This window comes from Antechinus flavipes, chromosome 3 (genome assembly GCF_016432865.1).
Source record: "Antechinus flavipes isolate AdamAnt ecotype Samford, QLD, Australia chromosome 3, AdamAnt_v2, whole genome shotgun sequence".
NCBI classification, from domain to species: Eukaryota; Metazoa; Chordata; class Mammalia; order Dasyuromorphia; family Dasyuridae; genus Antechinus; species Antechinus flavipes.
Genome location: NC_067400.1, coordinates 624,924,894 through 624,938,332, shown reverse-complemented (window position 1 = coordinate 624,938,332; position 13,439 = coordinate 624,924,894). Strand labels below are relative to the sequence as shown.

At 41.5% G+C, this 13,439-nt stretch overlaps 1 protein-coding gene across 2 annotated transcripts; it reads left to right on the top strand.

Moving 5' to 3' along the window:
* Window positions 1–8,759: 8,759 nt before the first annotated feature.
* Window positions 8,760–11,623, top strand: LOC127558234 (platelet glycoprotein VI-like). Of its 2 annotated transcripts, XM_051991464.1 has the most exons (6): window positions 8,760–8,921; window positions 9,221–9,256; window positions 9,589–9,873; window positions 10,179–10,466; window positions 11,161–11,205; window positions 11,375–11,623. In XM_051991464.1, the coding sequence occupies exons 1-6, from the start codon at window positions 8,888–8,890 to the stop codon at window positions 11,515–11,517; spliced, it is 831 nt and encodes a 276-aa protein (XP_051847424.1). In that variant the 5' UTR covers window positions 8,760–8,887; the 3' UTR covers window positions 11,518–11,623. The 2 variants fall into 2 exon arrangements, with proteins under 2 accessions (XP_051847424.1, XP_051847425.1); XM_051991465.1 differs by lacking the exon at window positions 9,221–9,256.
* The last annotated feature ends 1,816 nt before the right edge of the window (window positions 11,624–13,439 follow it).

The following is a 13,439-nucleotide window of genomic DNA, read 5'->3' as shown; positions in this document are numbered from 1 at the left end:
TCTATTTCACTTAGGTTTTCAAATTTATTGATATAAAGTTGGGCAAAGTAATTCCTAATTATTGCTGTACTTTCTTTTTCATTGGTGGAAAGTTTTCCCTTTTCATTTTTGAGATTAACAATTTGATTTTCCTCTTTCATTTTTCTAATCAAATTAACTAAAGGTTTATCTATTTTGTTGGTTTTTTGCCATAAAACCAAATCTTAATTTTATTAATTCAATAGTTTTTTTTTTAGTTTCAATTTTATTGCTCTCTCCTTTTATTTTTAGAATTTCAACTTTGATATTTGAGTGGGAATTTTTAATTTGTTTTTTTTTTTCTAGCTTTTTTAGTTGCAAGCCCAATTCATTGATCTTCTCTTTCTCTATGCAAGTAAGCTTCTGGAGCAGCCAAACTTGATGAGAAGAGCCATGGGGAATTCTGGAAATGGACATAGGAGAAGGTTTAGGACTGGAGAATGATGAGAAATGTTTAACCAATTGCCCAGGAGGAAAAAAATGTGTCAGGCTTCTTAATATGAACATTTTAAACAATTCCCCCCATCACTTTTAAGTCTAGACAATGAGCAAGAAAATAAGTCAATCCCTGACTTGAAGAATTAGTTGATTAACAAAGTGTAAATGCTCACAGTGAAAGTTTAACAATCTGCTCATCAAACTAGTAGTGTCTGTGGTATGTTCTCTGTCTACATTCAATGTATAATGTTAGGGGATGAACCTCATCCCTTGTTTTCCATTTCTGCTTTCACACATTGTCCCACTTCCACTCTTCCCTCAGGCTGGGTACCCACAGTTCCTCTGAAGCTCCTAAATCCCACCAGCCACCTCCCTGACACCTCCCCTTCTTTCTTCCTTTTTGATCCTGAGCAAAGGTATCCACATATAGGAAACTCATCTTTGAGATCAGAATCTGCATTTCAGTACCTTAGCTTTAATTGAAGCTATGTTAACTGTGTGGGTCTCTACAATTCTGAGTCTTGTTTCTTTATCTATAAAATGGGAATGATGAGAGACATCCTGGTTTGGTAGGAAGAAAAACATCTGACTCACAGTCAGGGAAGACTGCTTCCTACCTGTATCATCCTAGCCAAGTCCTTTCCATTCTCTGAACATCCTCCAGTTTCCTTCCCTAGAAAACGAGGGTTTGATGAAAATGCTGGCTCTATGTCCTGGATCCCTATGAATCAATGAGCTGAGATCCTCACGTATTGTAACCTCAAATGATGACAGAAATCCCTGTTATCGAGGCTGGCTTTCTCTCTATCAGAGATGTAGGGAGGATGGTCAGCCAATGACTCTGCTCTATACGTTAGGTGAAGGATGATTATTGAATATTGGAGACCAGAAACAAAAAGGCAAAAGCAATTCTCTTTTCTTGGAGAAGCTTGCCTTCTCAGGATGATGGTGAGGAGTACACAGAAAATGAACACTAATTAGTTTTATTGAGAAATTCAGAAACTGGGCTAGTCATGGGTGCTCTCCTGCAAGGAGGTGGAACTTAGCTGAACCTTGAAAGGACCAGAACATTCCATATGTGGGAAATGGTCATGCAAAAGTGTGAGAGAGGAGATGGACTGTATTAATGGGACATGCAGCCAGAATGCCAGTTCTACTGGTGAATAGAGTGTGTGCCACAGTGGGGGTAGGAGGGCAAGTGCAACCAGTTTGGAAAAGTAGGTAGAGAAGCCACATCGTGAAGAAAAGGCTTAAAGTGACAAACAAGAGTTTCATTAATCTTGAGGAAATAAGCAAGGAGTTACTCACACTCTTTTCCTATTTAAAAATTTCATTATTTATTTTTAACATGAAAAAAGTTCCAAATTCTCTCCCTCCCTCTACCCTTCCTTCACACACTGAGAAGATAAGACACATATATGATATGTATCATATATATGAAGTCATGTAAAATGTATTTCCTTATTAGCCACGCCACTGAGCAAGGGAGATTACAAAACCAGTGTTTTGAGAATGTCAGTTTGACAGTCATGGAAAGAATAGATTGGAGAAGGGAGCAGAAGTGAAATGGCTAGCAAGCAAACCAGATCCCTAGCCAGAGCTTGGATGCTTTTGGGGGAGCTCCTGAGGGATACCAGGGAGGTCTCTAGGCCCTCAAGCCAACCCTTCAACCTCCTTTATGCTAGAAATTTGTTCTTCTCTCTAACCAGAACATTCTCTTAGGCATGTCCTACTGGCTAACTCCTGTTTTATGCCTTCCAGCTCTGCCCTCTTGACCAAGAGAGACCCATCCCTTTATTCTGCCCCTTGAAGATAATTTAGATACCACTACTCAATTTAATCAGTATTTACTCAGTTCACTGTGATTTAATGGGATCAACAACTGTCAACAGTGAGTTAAGCAGAATCGAATTAAATTTGAATTTCTTATGATAGTTAATGCTGCAAGAATAAGAATTATGATTAATTTACTCTCCATGTATTGATGATTAGATTATATGTGACTGATTTCTGGGATAGATTTATGCTACATTAAATCTATCCCAGAAAAAAATGTTTTATTAGGCCTCTTGTGAAAATTTATCTTAGCTTGTGCTATTGTATTATTAGCACTGCACCCCACTTCCTTCTGCACTCCTCCCCCATCACAACCCATGTTTGAAATAAAGTTCATGGCTCATAGAAAGTACTGTTCATCTTTCTACGGATCATTAGTCATTAATGTTTGTCCTGTGCAAAGTGCCTGCTGAGATGCACCATGGAAGACCCAACACCTTGCTTACAGGGTCTTGTGATCTGTGGAAAGTCCCTGAATACCACTGACAAAATAGTAATAATTGATAAACATCTCTCCTGACCAAATATGGAAGCTCCGTTCTTTAGCCAAATATGAGATGATTTCCTCTGCTACTCCCCCTTAGCCAATCATATGAGTTCCCTGCTCTGGGAATTTACTAATCATGAACTTGTATTGTTTATTAGTAACCTTTGAAGGTCGAGAAAACCACACAGATAGTGAGCAGAGGGGTTTTTGACCAAAAAGGAAGATCTTGGAACCAATTGATTAGGGACCATCTGTCTCCCCACTAAATTGACATGTGCTCAAAACTCTGCCTCAGCTGCTTTTGTTGCAGATTGGATTTCTTTGTGTCTCACCTTGGAAGAACTGAAAACTTAACGGTCCCCAGAAATATCTGTGAAAACAGCTCCACAAAATCCCTGAAGCTTGGGACAGTACACTTTCCACCTTGGAAGCAGAGACCTGCTTTAACAAAGAGTTAAAAGTCAAGTAATAGACTGGAAAAAAATGAACCATCAACAGAAAAAGATTCTGATCACAGAGTTACTATGGGGACAAAAAAGATCAAAACACACTCTTAGAAGATAACAAAGTCAAAACTCCTACATCCAAAGCCTCCAAGAAAAATATGAATTGGTCACAGGTCAGGGAAGAGCTCAAAAAAGGATTTTGGAAGTCAAGTAAAAGAGGCAGAGGAAAAAATGAAAAGAGAAAAGAGAGTGATGCAAGAAAATTATGAAAAACAAGTCAACAGTTTGGTAAAGGAGATACACACCCAAAAATACTGAAGAAAATAATACCTTAAATAACAAATTAGGTCAAATCTTAAAAAAGTACAAAAACTGAATGAGAAGAATGCCTTAAAAGCAGAATTGGCCAAATGAAAAGAAAAGCACAAAAATCCATTCAAGAACAAAAATTCTTTAAAAACCAGAATTAGTCTCATTGGGGCAGGACAGGGAGGAAGGACAGGAAATCCACTGAAGGAAACAACTTCTTTAAAATTATGATTGAACAAATGGAAAAGAAGGTATAAAAGTTCACTGAAGAAAATAATTCCTTAAAAATTAGAATTGAGAAAATGAAAATCAATGACTATGAGAAATCAAGAAACAATAAAACAAAACCAAAAGAATGGGGAAAATACAATATGAAATATCTCATTGAAAAAACAGCTGACCTGAAAAATAGATCCAGGAGAGAATTTAAAAATTATTGGACTACCTGAAAGTCATGTTTAAACAAAAAGAGCTTAGACATCATCTTTCAAGAAATTGTCCTACCAAAAAGCTATTGGAAATAATTCATAATTTTAGCAAAGTAGCTGGCTACAAAATAAATCCCCATAAATCCTCAGCATTTTTATACATCACCAACAAAACCCAACAGCAAGAGATACAAAGAGAAATTCCATTCAGAATAACTGTTGATACCATAAAATATTTGGGAATCTATCTACCAAGGAAAGTCAGGAATTATATGAGCAAAATTATAAAAAAGTCTCCACACAAATAAAGTCAGACTTAAATAATTGGAAAAATATTAAGTGCTCTTGGATTGGCCGAGCGAACATAATAAAGATGACAATACTCCCTAAACTAATCTATTTATTTAGCGCTATACCAATCAGACTTCCAAGAAAATATTTTATTGATCTAGAAAAAATAACAACAAAATTCATATGGAACAATAAAAAGTCGAGAATCTCAAGGGAACTAATGAAAAAAAAATCAAATGAAGGTGGCCTAGCTGTACCTGATCTAAAATTATATTATAAAGCAGCAGTCACCAAAACCATTTGGTATTGGCTAAGAAATAGATTAGTGGATCAGTGGAAAAGGCTAGGCTCACAAGACAGAATAGTCAATTATAGCAATCTAGTGTTTGACAAGCCCAAAGCCCTAACTTCTGGGAAAAGAATTCAATATTTGATAAAAACTGCTGGGATAATTGGAAATTAGTATGGCAGAAATTAGGCATGGACCCACACTTAACACCATATACCAAGATAAGATCAAAATGGGTCTATGACCTAGGCATAAAGAACGAGACTATAAATAAATTAGAGGAACATAGAATAGTTTATCTCTCAGACTTGTGGAGGAGAAAGAAATTTGTGACCAAAGATGAACTAGAGACCATTACTGATCACAGAATAGAAAATTTCGATTACATCAAATTAAAAAGCCTTTGTACAAATAAAACTAATGCAAACAAGATTAGAAGGGAAGCAACAAACTGGGAAAACATTTTCACAGTTAAAGGTTCTGATAAAGGCCTCATTTCCAAAATATATAGAGAACTGACTCAAATTTATAAGAAATCAAGCCATTCTCCAATTGATAAATGGTCAAAGGATATGAACAGACAATTCTCAGAGGATGAGATTGAAACTATTACCACTCATATGAAAGAGTGTTCCAAATCATTATTGATCAGAGAAATGCAAATTAAGACAACTCTGAGATACCACTACACACCTGTCAGATTGGCTAAGATGACAGGAAAAAATAATGATGAATGTTGGAGGGGATGCGGGAAAACTGGGACACTAATGCATTGTTGGTGGAGTTGTGAACGAATCCAACCATTCTGGAGAGCAATCTGGAATTATGCCCAAAAAATTATCAAAATGTGCATATCCTTTGATCCAGCAGTGTTTCTATTGGGCTTATATCCCAAAGAAATACTAAAGAAGGGAAAGGGACCTGTATGTGCCAAAATGTTTGTAGCAGCCCTGTTTGTAGTGGCTAGAAACTGGAAAATGAATGGATGCCCATCAATTGGAGAATGGCTGGGTAAATTGTGGTATATGAATGTTATGGAATATTATTGTTCTGTAAGAAATGACCAGCAGGATGAATACAGAGAGGCTTGGAGAGACCTTCATGAACTGATGCTAAGTGAAATGAGCAGAACCAGGAGATCATTATACACTTCGACAACGATATTGTATGAGGACATATTTTGATGGAAGTGGATTTCTTTGACAAAGAGACCTGAGTTTCAATTGATAAATGACGGACAAAAGCAGCTACACCCAAAGAAAGAACACTGGGAAACGAATGTGAACTATCTGCACTTTTGTTTTTCTTCCCGGATTATTTATACCTTCTGAATCCAATTCTCCCTACGCAACAAGAGAACTGTTCGGTTCTGCAAACATATATTGTATCTAGGATATACTGCAACATATCCAACATATAAAGGACTGCTTGCCATCTAGGGGAGGGGGTGGAGGGAGGGAGGGGAAAAAAATCGGAACAGAATTGAGTGTCAATATAATGTAATTATTAAATAAAAAATTAAAAAAAAAAAAAAAAAAGAAATTGTCAAGGAAGACTGCCTTGATATTCTAGAACCAGAGGGTAAAAATAGAGCATGAAAGAATCCACAAATCACTTTCTGGAAGAGATCCCAAAATGAAAACTCCCAGGAATATTATAGTCAAATTCCAGAATTCTCAGGTCAAGGAAAAAATATTTCAAGCATCCAGAAAGAAACAATTCAAGTATTGTGGAGTCACAGCCAGGATAATGCAAGAGTTAGCAGCTTCTACATTAAAGTATAAGAAAACCTGGAATTTGAAATTCCTGGAGGCAAATGAGCCAACCCAGCAAAACAGAGTATAATCCTTCAGGGAGAAAAGCAGATATTCAATGAAATAAAGGACTTGCAAGCATTCCTGATAAAAAGACAAGAACTAAATAGAAAATCTGACTTTTACCAGGCTCTGCAAGAAGTATTAAAAGGTATTAAAAGGAAAGGGAAATCATAAGGGACTTAATGAAGTTGGATGATTTGCATTCCTACATAGGAAGATGATACTTGTAATTCATAAGAACCTTCTCATTATTAGGGTAGTTGGAGTATATAGAGAGAGAATGTATAGGTCTTAGCTGAATGTGAAGCAATGATATCCAAAAAGATGAAATTAAGGGATGCTAGAGGAAGATATGGGGAGAAAGGGAAAGAGAGGTAAAATGGGATAAATGAACACAATCACACACAAAAAAACTGCTGCAGTGGAGGATAAGGGGATTAGAAGTAAGGTGAAATGAATAAATTCTACTCTCATCAGAATTGTCTCAAAGAAGGAATAATATACACTCAATTGGTTATAGAAATTTATCTTACCTTACAGAGAAAGTAGGAGAAGAAGAGGATAAGAGAAGGAGGTGGTAACAGAAGAATGGACAGAGGAGTGGGTAGTTGGAAGCAAAACACTTGAAGAGGGACAGAGTGAAAGGAGAGAGAGAGAGAGAGAGAGAGAGAGAGAGAGAGAGAGAGAGAGAGAGAGAGAGAATGGAATGAGCAGGGGAAAATACAGTTAGCAAGAGTAATTGTGGGAGGAAAAAACTTGAATCAAATTTTTCTGATGTCTCAAATACGTAGAGGTAAGTCAAGTTTATAAAACTAAGAGCTATTACTCAACTGATAAATAATTTAAAATGTGAACAATTTTCAGATGAACTAATCATAGCTATCGATAGCCATATGAAAACATGCTCTCATTATTGATTGGAAAAGTGCTTATTAAAGCACTTCTGAAGAACTACCTCATACCTATTAGATGGGCTAATAGGCCAGAAAGGAAAACTATAAATGTTGAAGAAGGTGTGGAAAAATTGGAACATTAATGTACTGTTGCTAGAGTTGTGAACTAATTCAACCATGTTTAATAATGAATCATAAATTTATTTTAAAATAATTCTTTGGTACATGTGTAATTTTATCATTTATTAAAGATGAAAGCAAATTTGCATCTAATGATGTGTTTATTTTTACACAAAGAATTAAATTTTAAGGGGATATTTGATTCTTTTTATTGCTGCCCAATTTTTCACAGCCCCTACATTCAGTTACATGACCCAACATGGGATCATGACCCACTATTTAAGAGGCTTTGGAACAGATATGATTCAACCATTCTTTAGAGTAATTTGAAAGCTGCATATACTATATATGGCTATAAAATCAAGCATACTTTTTCACCTAGCAATACTACTATTAGATCTGTATCCTAAAAGGCATAAAAAATAAAAAGGAAAAGGACATTCTGTGGAAAAAATTTATAGCAGGTCTTTTCTGGGGACAAATAATTGGACATTGAGAGGATATCCATCATTTGGGGAATGGCTGAATAAATTGTGTTATATGATTGTGGTGTGATAGTTGTTCTATAAGAAATGATGAGCAGGATGCTCTCAGTAGAACCTGGAAAGAATCCCATGAGTTGATACAAAGTGAAATGCACAATGTACAAAGTAACAACAATATTGTAAGATGATCAGCTGTGAATGATATAATTATTCTCAACAACACAATGATTCAAGACAACTCTGAAGGACTTAGGATGAAAAGTACTACCTATGCTCAGATAAAGAGCTGATAGTATTTGAATGTGGCTTGAAACATACTTTTACTTTATTTTTCTTGAGGGTTTTTTTTGGTTTATGTTTTCTTTCACAACATGACTAATATGGAAACGTTTAGCATGGCTATACATGTATATCCTATATTGAATTGCTTACATTCTCAAAAGTGTGGGGAAGAGAAAAGGGAAGGGATTCTGGAATTCAAAGTTTTAAAAATGAATGTTAAAATTTGTTTATATCATTGGAGAAAAAAATAATAAATTAGAAATTAAAAGAAAAAGAAAAAGAAAGATGACACAAGAACTGCTACTGGCATCTTGCTCCTGGGAGCTAGCACTCAGGCCTAATAGCCCTTCCTGGGTGCCTTCAGAGCTCTCAGTCCCACTGTAATTTCCTGCCAAAGCCTAGGTCCTTTGGAGGGCTAAACAACATGGCACCAGGTCATGGTCTCACTTGTGTTTTGGCACAAGGCTGTGTCTCTCTCGTCTCTAGCCAACTCCCCTTGGTCAGTACCATCTCCCAGCCTGGACTTTCGTCAGCCAGACCACGCAACATAGTGGGCTTTTGTGTCATCACAATAGCTCCTGCAGCCATGGGGTAGTTACTAGACAGGGTCCAAGAAGGGAAAAGCTCATGAGGGGAAAACTCTGAACCTGGCCATAGGGGAGGAAAGGACCGATCTACCACCGGCCTTAACCCATCTTCTGCCCCTGTCCAAGGTCCTCACGGTTCCTTAACATCTCAGTTCAGGAACATGCCTGGGTCCTTGGCAGCCCTACTCTGTCTTGGTGAGCTCTAGGGGATTCTGGGATGGGAAGAAGTGGGGTCACAGGTCCTACAGGACAGGATGCTCCGAGGCTCAGAGGAACTTCCCTAAAATTCCTCTGTGACCTTGGGCCAACCTTTCACTTCCCCGGACCTCAGTTTCCTCATAGATAGTTTCCTTCATAGATGATCACTGAGGTCCTTTCTAGCTCTACTTTTGTCATTCAATGATCAGAAGACCTCTCCCAAAGTGTCTAGGGATTCTAGGGTTTGGCTCTGGGTGGAGGGAACCTCTCTTCTCTCACTGGGTCCTCTCTGACAGGGATGTATTTGAGCCAGAGCATCATGGCACAGAAAGGTGAGTCCTTCCTCTCAAACCCCCTTTTTTTGTCTTCACAGCTTAGCATATAGATGGCTACTCCCAGGGGCCCAGGGGTACGGAGGATAGGGATACACAGCATCTAGGCTCTTTGAGTGAACCCCTAATTCATCAGGGGGTGTTGGCTGGGCTGGGGGAGGAGCATCTTGACCAAAGGGCATTCCTTTTGGGAACTAAGTAGGGAAAGCTCCCGTTAATCCCCGATCCAAGTCAGGCTGGACCCCAACCCCCAATTGACCATCCCAACTTTTGAGAGAGACTCGGGGGGGAAGCTCCCTTAGAATGGCAGGCTCTATCTGCTTCACTTCCAGACGATCTCCCTAAACCTTCCCTGTGGGCTGTGCCTGGCTCTGTGATCCCATGGGGAAAGTCCGTCATTGTCCGCTGCCAGGGTGCGGAGGGGGCCCACAGGTTCCTTCTGGAGAAGGATGGGAGCACAGAGCTAAGAGATATGCTAGAAGTGCCTGGGCCCTGGAAGGAGGCTGAGTTTTTCATCCCAGACATAGCAGCCGAGACAGCAGGGCGTTACCGATGTCGATACCAGAGACAAAGCCACTGGTCAGAACTCAGCGACCCTTTGGAACTGGTGGTGACAGGTGAGGGGCCACAGCCCAACCGGGATCCTAACTCCTGTCCTCCTCCTGTTGGAAGGATGGTGAGGGAATCCCAGAAACGATGCAGCTGGGAGGGGCTCTCGGGATCACTTGACAGAGGAAACCCAGAAAGAGGGGAGGTAATTAGATTAGAGTTCCCCCACTAGTCAGAGGCAGCAGCCCTGAGATTATTTCTTAGAAATCTGCCCCAGCCTATTGACCCCCAGGCTCTGGGAGATGGTGCTCAGGACTTTCAGGAGGAGACCAGAGCTCCCTTTCATTGTTGTCTCCTCTTGTCTCTCTCCCAGGACTATACCCCAAACCCTCCATCTCAGTCAAACCAGGCTCCACCGTCGCTGTGGGACAGGGTGTGACTTTGCATTGCGAGTCACAGCTCGGGTCTGACAGATACGTGCTCTATAAGACAACGGGGGCCAACGCACCCCATGCGCTGCTCTCTAGTGATTACCACGCCAACTTCCTGTTCCCCTCTGTTACCGACTCCAATGGCGGCACATACCTCTGCTACAGTTTTGATAGTGACTTCCCCTTCCTCTGGTCAACACCCAGTGACACCCTGGTGCTCAAAATCGCGGGTAAGGAGGCGAGGAGAAGGGGGAAAGAGGGGTCCAAGCCCAGCCACAGCTCCTCCCAATTGCTAGACGGTCAATGTGCCCCACTGGCCCTGTGGACTGACTGCTGTCCAGGGTCCTTACAGAGACCAGCAGAGCTCCTTGCAGCCAAGGGATAGGGTCTGTAAGAGGTCCATTATCACCCAGAGAAGGAGGGGACTACAGGAAACCAGTCTTCTTTCCTGTCTTCAGCCCTGCCCTTTCCCTAGATCAATCAATGACCTTCTGTAGCTCAGTGAATCTAGAAGCAAATGCCAGAGACCCCCAGAAGAGAAGGTAGCTCCAGATTGCCCCAGGAGACAAGGTAGCTCCAGATTGTCCCAGGAGACAAGGTGGCTCCAGATTGCCCCAGGAGACAAGGTAGTTCCAGATTGTCCCAGGAGACAAAGTAGCTCCAGATTGCCCCAGGAGACAAGATAGCTCCAGATTGCCCCAGGAGACAAGATGGCTCCAGATTGTCCCAGGAGACAAGGTAGCTCCAGATTGTCCCAGGAGACAAGGTAGCTCCAGATTGTCCCAGGAGAGAAGGTGGCTCCAGATTGCCCCAGGAGACAAGGTGGCTCCAGATTGTCCCAGGAGACAAGGTAGCTCCAGATTGCCCCAGGAGACAAGGTAGCTCCAGATTGCGGTATCTTTCTTTCTCCTTTTCCCTGATCAGGAAGCTCTCAGGACAGTCACGTAGAACACGCACCTCCAAACTATGGTAAGTGATCAAGGGTTTCCCAGCTTCAGCGACAGGCTTCTGAGTGTCAGAGCTTTTGATGGCCTAGGGGGAGACGGGGGGGAGACATGGGAAGAACCTGAAGATCCTGCCAGGCTCCTGTACCAATAACGGCTTCTCCTCCTCTTTTCCTTGTCTCCCTTCCTTCTAGATTATGTGGCCCATCATCATAATTTCCTTAGCCTCCGGCTAATATTGGTTGGAGTAACTTTGGCCATCCTGGGGGCTTTGGTGAATGAAATCTGGCGTAACAGGGGGTCAGCCCAACCTCCAAATAAGAAACCCCTTGCCTGAGCAACCAGAAAGATAGGTGGGATTGCAAATGGATGGACCTCTGGAAGATCCCCCTAAGGGTCCCTAAAGCCACAGATGGAGTGAACCAATAAAGAATCTGGGGAAATTTCTGGCCTGATCTCCTGGGATCCAAGGGTATTCCACTTGGCAGTCGGGAAAGGGGAGCCTTCCTCAGGCCCATCCCCAAGTCAGAGTGTCCCCCAAACTTTCTCAGGTTTATCTTCTCCTGGCTTCCCTATTCTTGTCCAAGGTGCCAGAATAGCCTCAGTCTCTCAGGTCAGACATTCACTAAGCTGCCCCGTGGCAGTACAAGGAAGGTATCACAGACCTAAGTAAGTGAGGTTAGTCTCCTGAGCTGCTGCTCAAAGGCCCAGTGCCAAGGTGTTAGGGGTGTTCACAGGAGGAAGCCGCCCAGCTCCAGGTCTCGGCCCCTGATCCAGGGCCTGCTCCTGCTCTTGCTCCTCCCAGACCGCTTGCCCCTTTGTTGCCTGGCCCACTTATCTTAGTCCTGAGGGAAGGCTGAGGTGACAGGTCAGTCCTCACAAAAGGACCTGGGATCTCTTTAAACTGTCCATGGCACCTAAGCCAGGGAGCACAAGGGCTCACCTCCTGCCCTCCGCTCTCCTGGGCAAGTGGAAACCCAAGAAACTTTAGGAATAATCACTAATCCATAGGAAATGAGTTATTTAAAAGAGAGAATCAGGGTCAGAAGAAGTGAAAGTCTGCCCTCCCGCAGCCTTCATTCTAATGGGGGAGACAACACGGCCCCCACAGACAGTACGAGTCTACAAGCCACCTGCACGGTAGCTGTGACATCCTGCACTAGGGTCACTTAAGCTGATTGAGCCGAGGCTTGAGGAAGCCAGGGGTTCTAAGAGGTACAGGTATGAAAGAAGAGCATCCCGGGCAGGGGCCCAGTCTTTGCAAAGCCGTGAAAATGGGAAGATGTCTGACAAATGCAAACAGGCCCAGGACGGACTGGGTGGTGTGGAGGGGAATTATGGGTCACGAGAGTCTTCCCTAAGGAGGCAAAGGGCAGCTCTCCAGAGACTGAGCCTTAAGTGCCTGCTGTACACCAGGGGCCTTGCCAGGGGAAACTGAGGCAAAAATGAGGCACTACTTCTTACCGGCAAAGAGCTTCCATTCTACGAGGTAAGACAATACAAACAGGGCTGTGTCAATAAAGGACAAAGTGAAGGGGGGGGAGGGAAATGAGCTGAGTTGTGAAAGGCAGCTCTGGGTTCCTGGAGGCTGCATCATCCTACAAAGAGAAGCTGCTTTTGTTGATTTTTCTTGTATAGTATGACAGATATGGAAATATGTTTAGAAGAATTGCACATGTTTAACCTAGACCTGCTTCCTTGCTGTCTTGGGGAGAGGGGAGAGAGGAGAGAGGGAGGGGATTCTTAGCATGTATTTTGAAAAGTACAATACTCTTTAAAGATAATAAAATAAATTTTTTTAAAAAGGTAGGTGGAAGTCAGATTGTGAAGGGCTTTAAAAATCAAGCAGAGGTTGTATTTGGTTTCACCCTTGTGAAAAGGTGAATGTTGAAAAGTATCTTTGCATGTATTTGGAAAAATAAAATTCTAAAAGATAAAATGAAATTTTTTTAAAAGGTAGGTAGAAGTCAGATTATGGAGGGCTTTAAAGGTCAGAGGATTTTGTATTTGGTTTCAACCCTTGTGAAAAGCTGAATGTTGAAAACTTATCTTTGCATGTATTTGGAAAAATACAATTCTACTTAAAGAGAATAAAATGAATTTTTAAAAAGGTAGGTGGAAGTCAGATTAAGAGCTTTAAAAGTCAAGGGACTATATTTTATCCTTGAGGCAAAAGGCCGGCTTTCAGGGAATGACCACCTTCCTCTGGGGTCTCCCCACTATTTCAGCAGCAGCCAGCTTAGTGAGTGTCCCATGGAC

Coding starts and splice junctions, on each gene's coding strand:
- LOC127558234 (XM_051991464.1), top strand. CDS start 8,888: ATGCCTGGGTCCTTGGCAGCCCTACTCTGTCTTG. Junction 9,874..10,178: donor TTTGGAACTGGTGGTGACAG/GTGAGGGGCCAC, acceptor TCTCTCTCCCAG/GACTATACCCCAAACCCTCC. Junction 10,467..11,160: donor CCTGGTGCTCAAAATCGCGG/GTAAGGAGGCGA, acceptor TTCCCTGATCAG/GAAGCTCTCAGGACAGTCAC.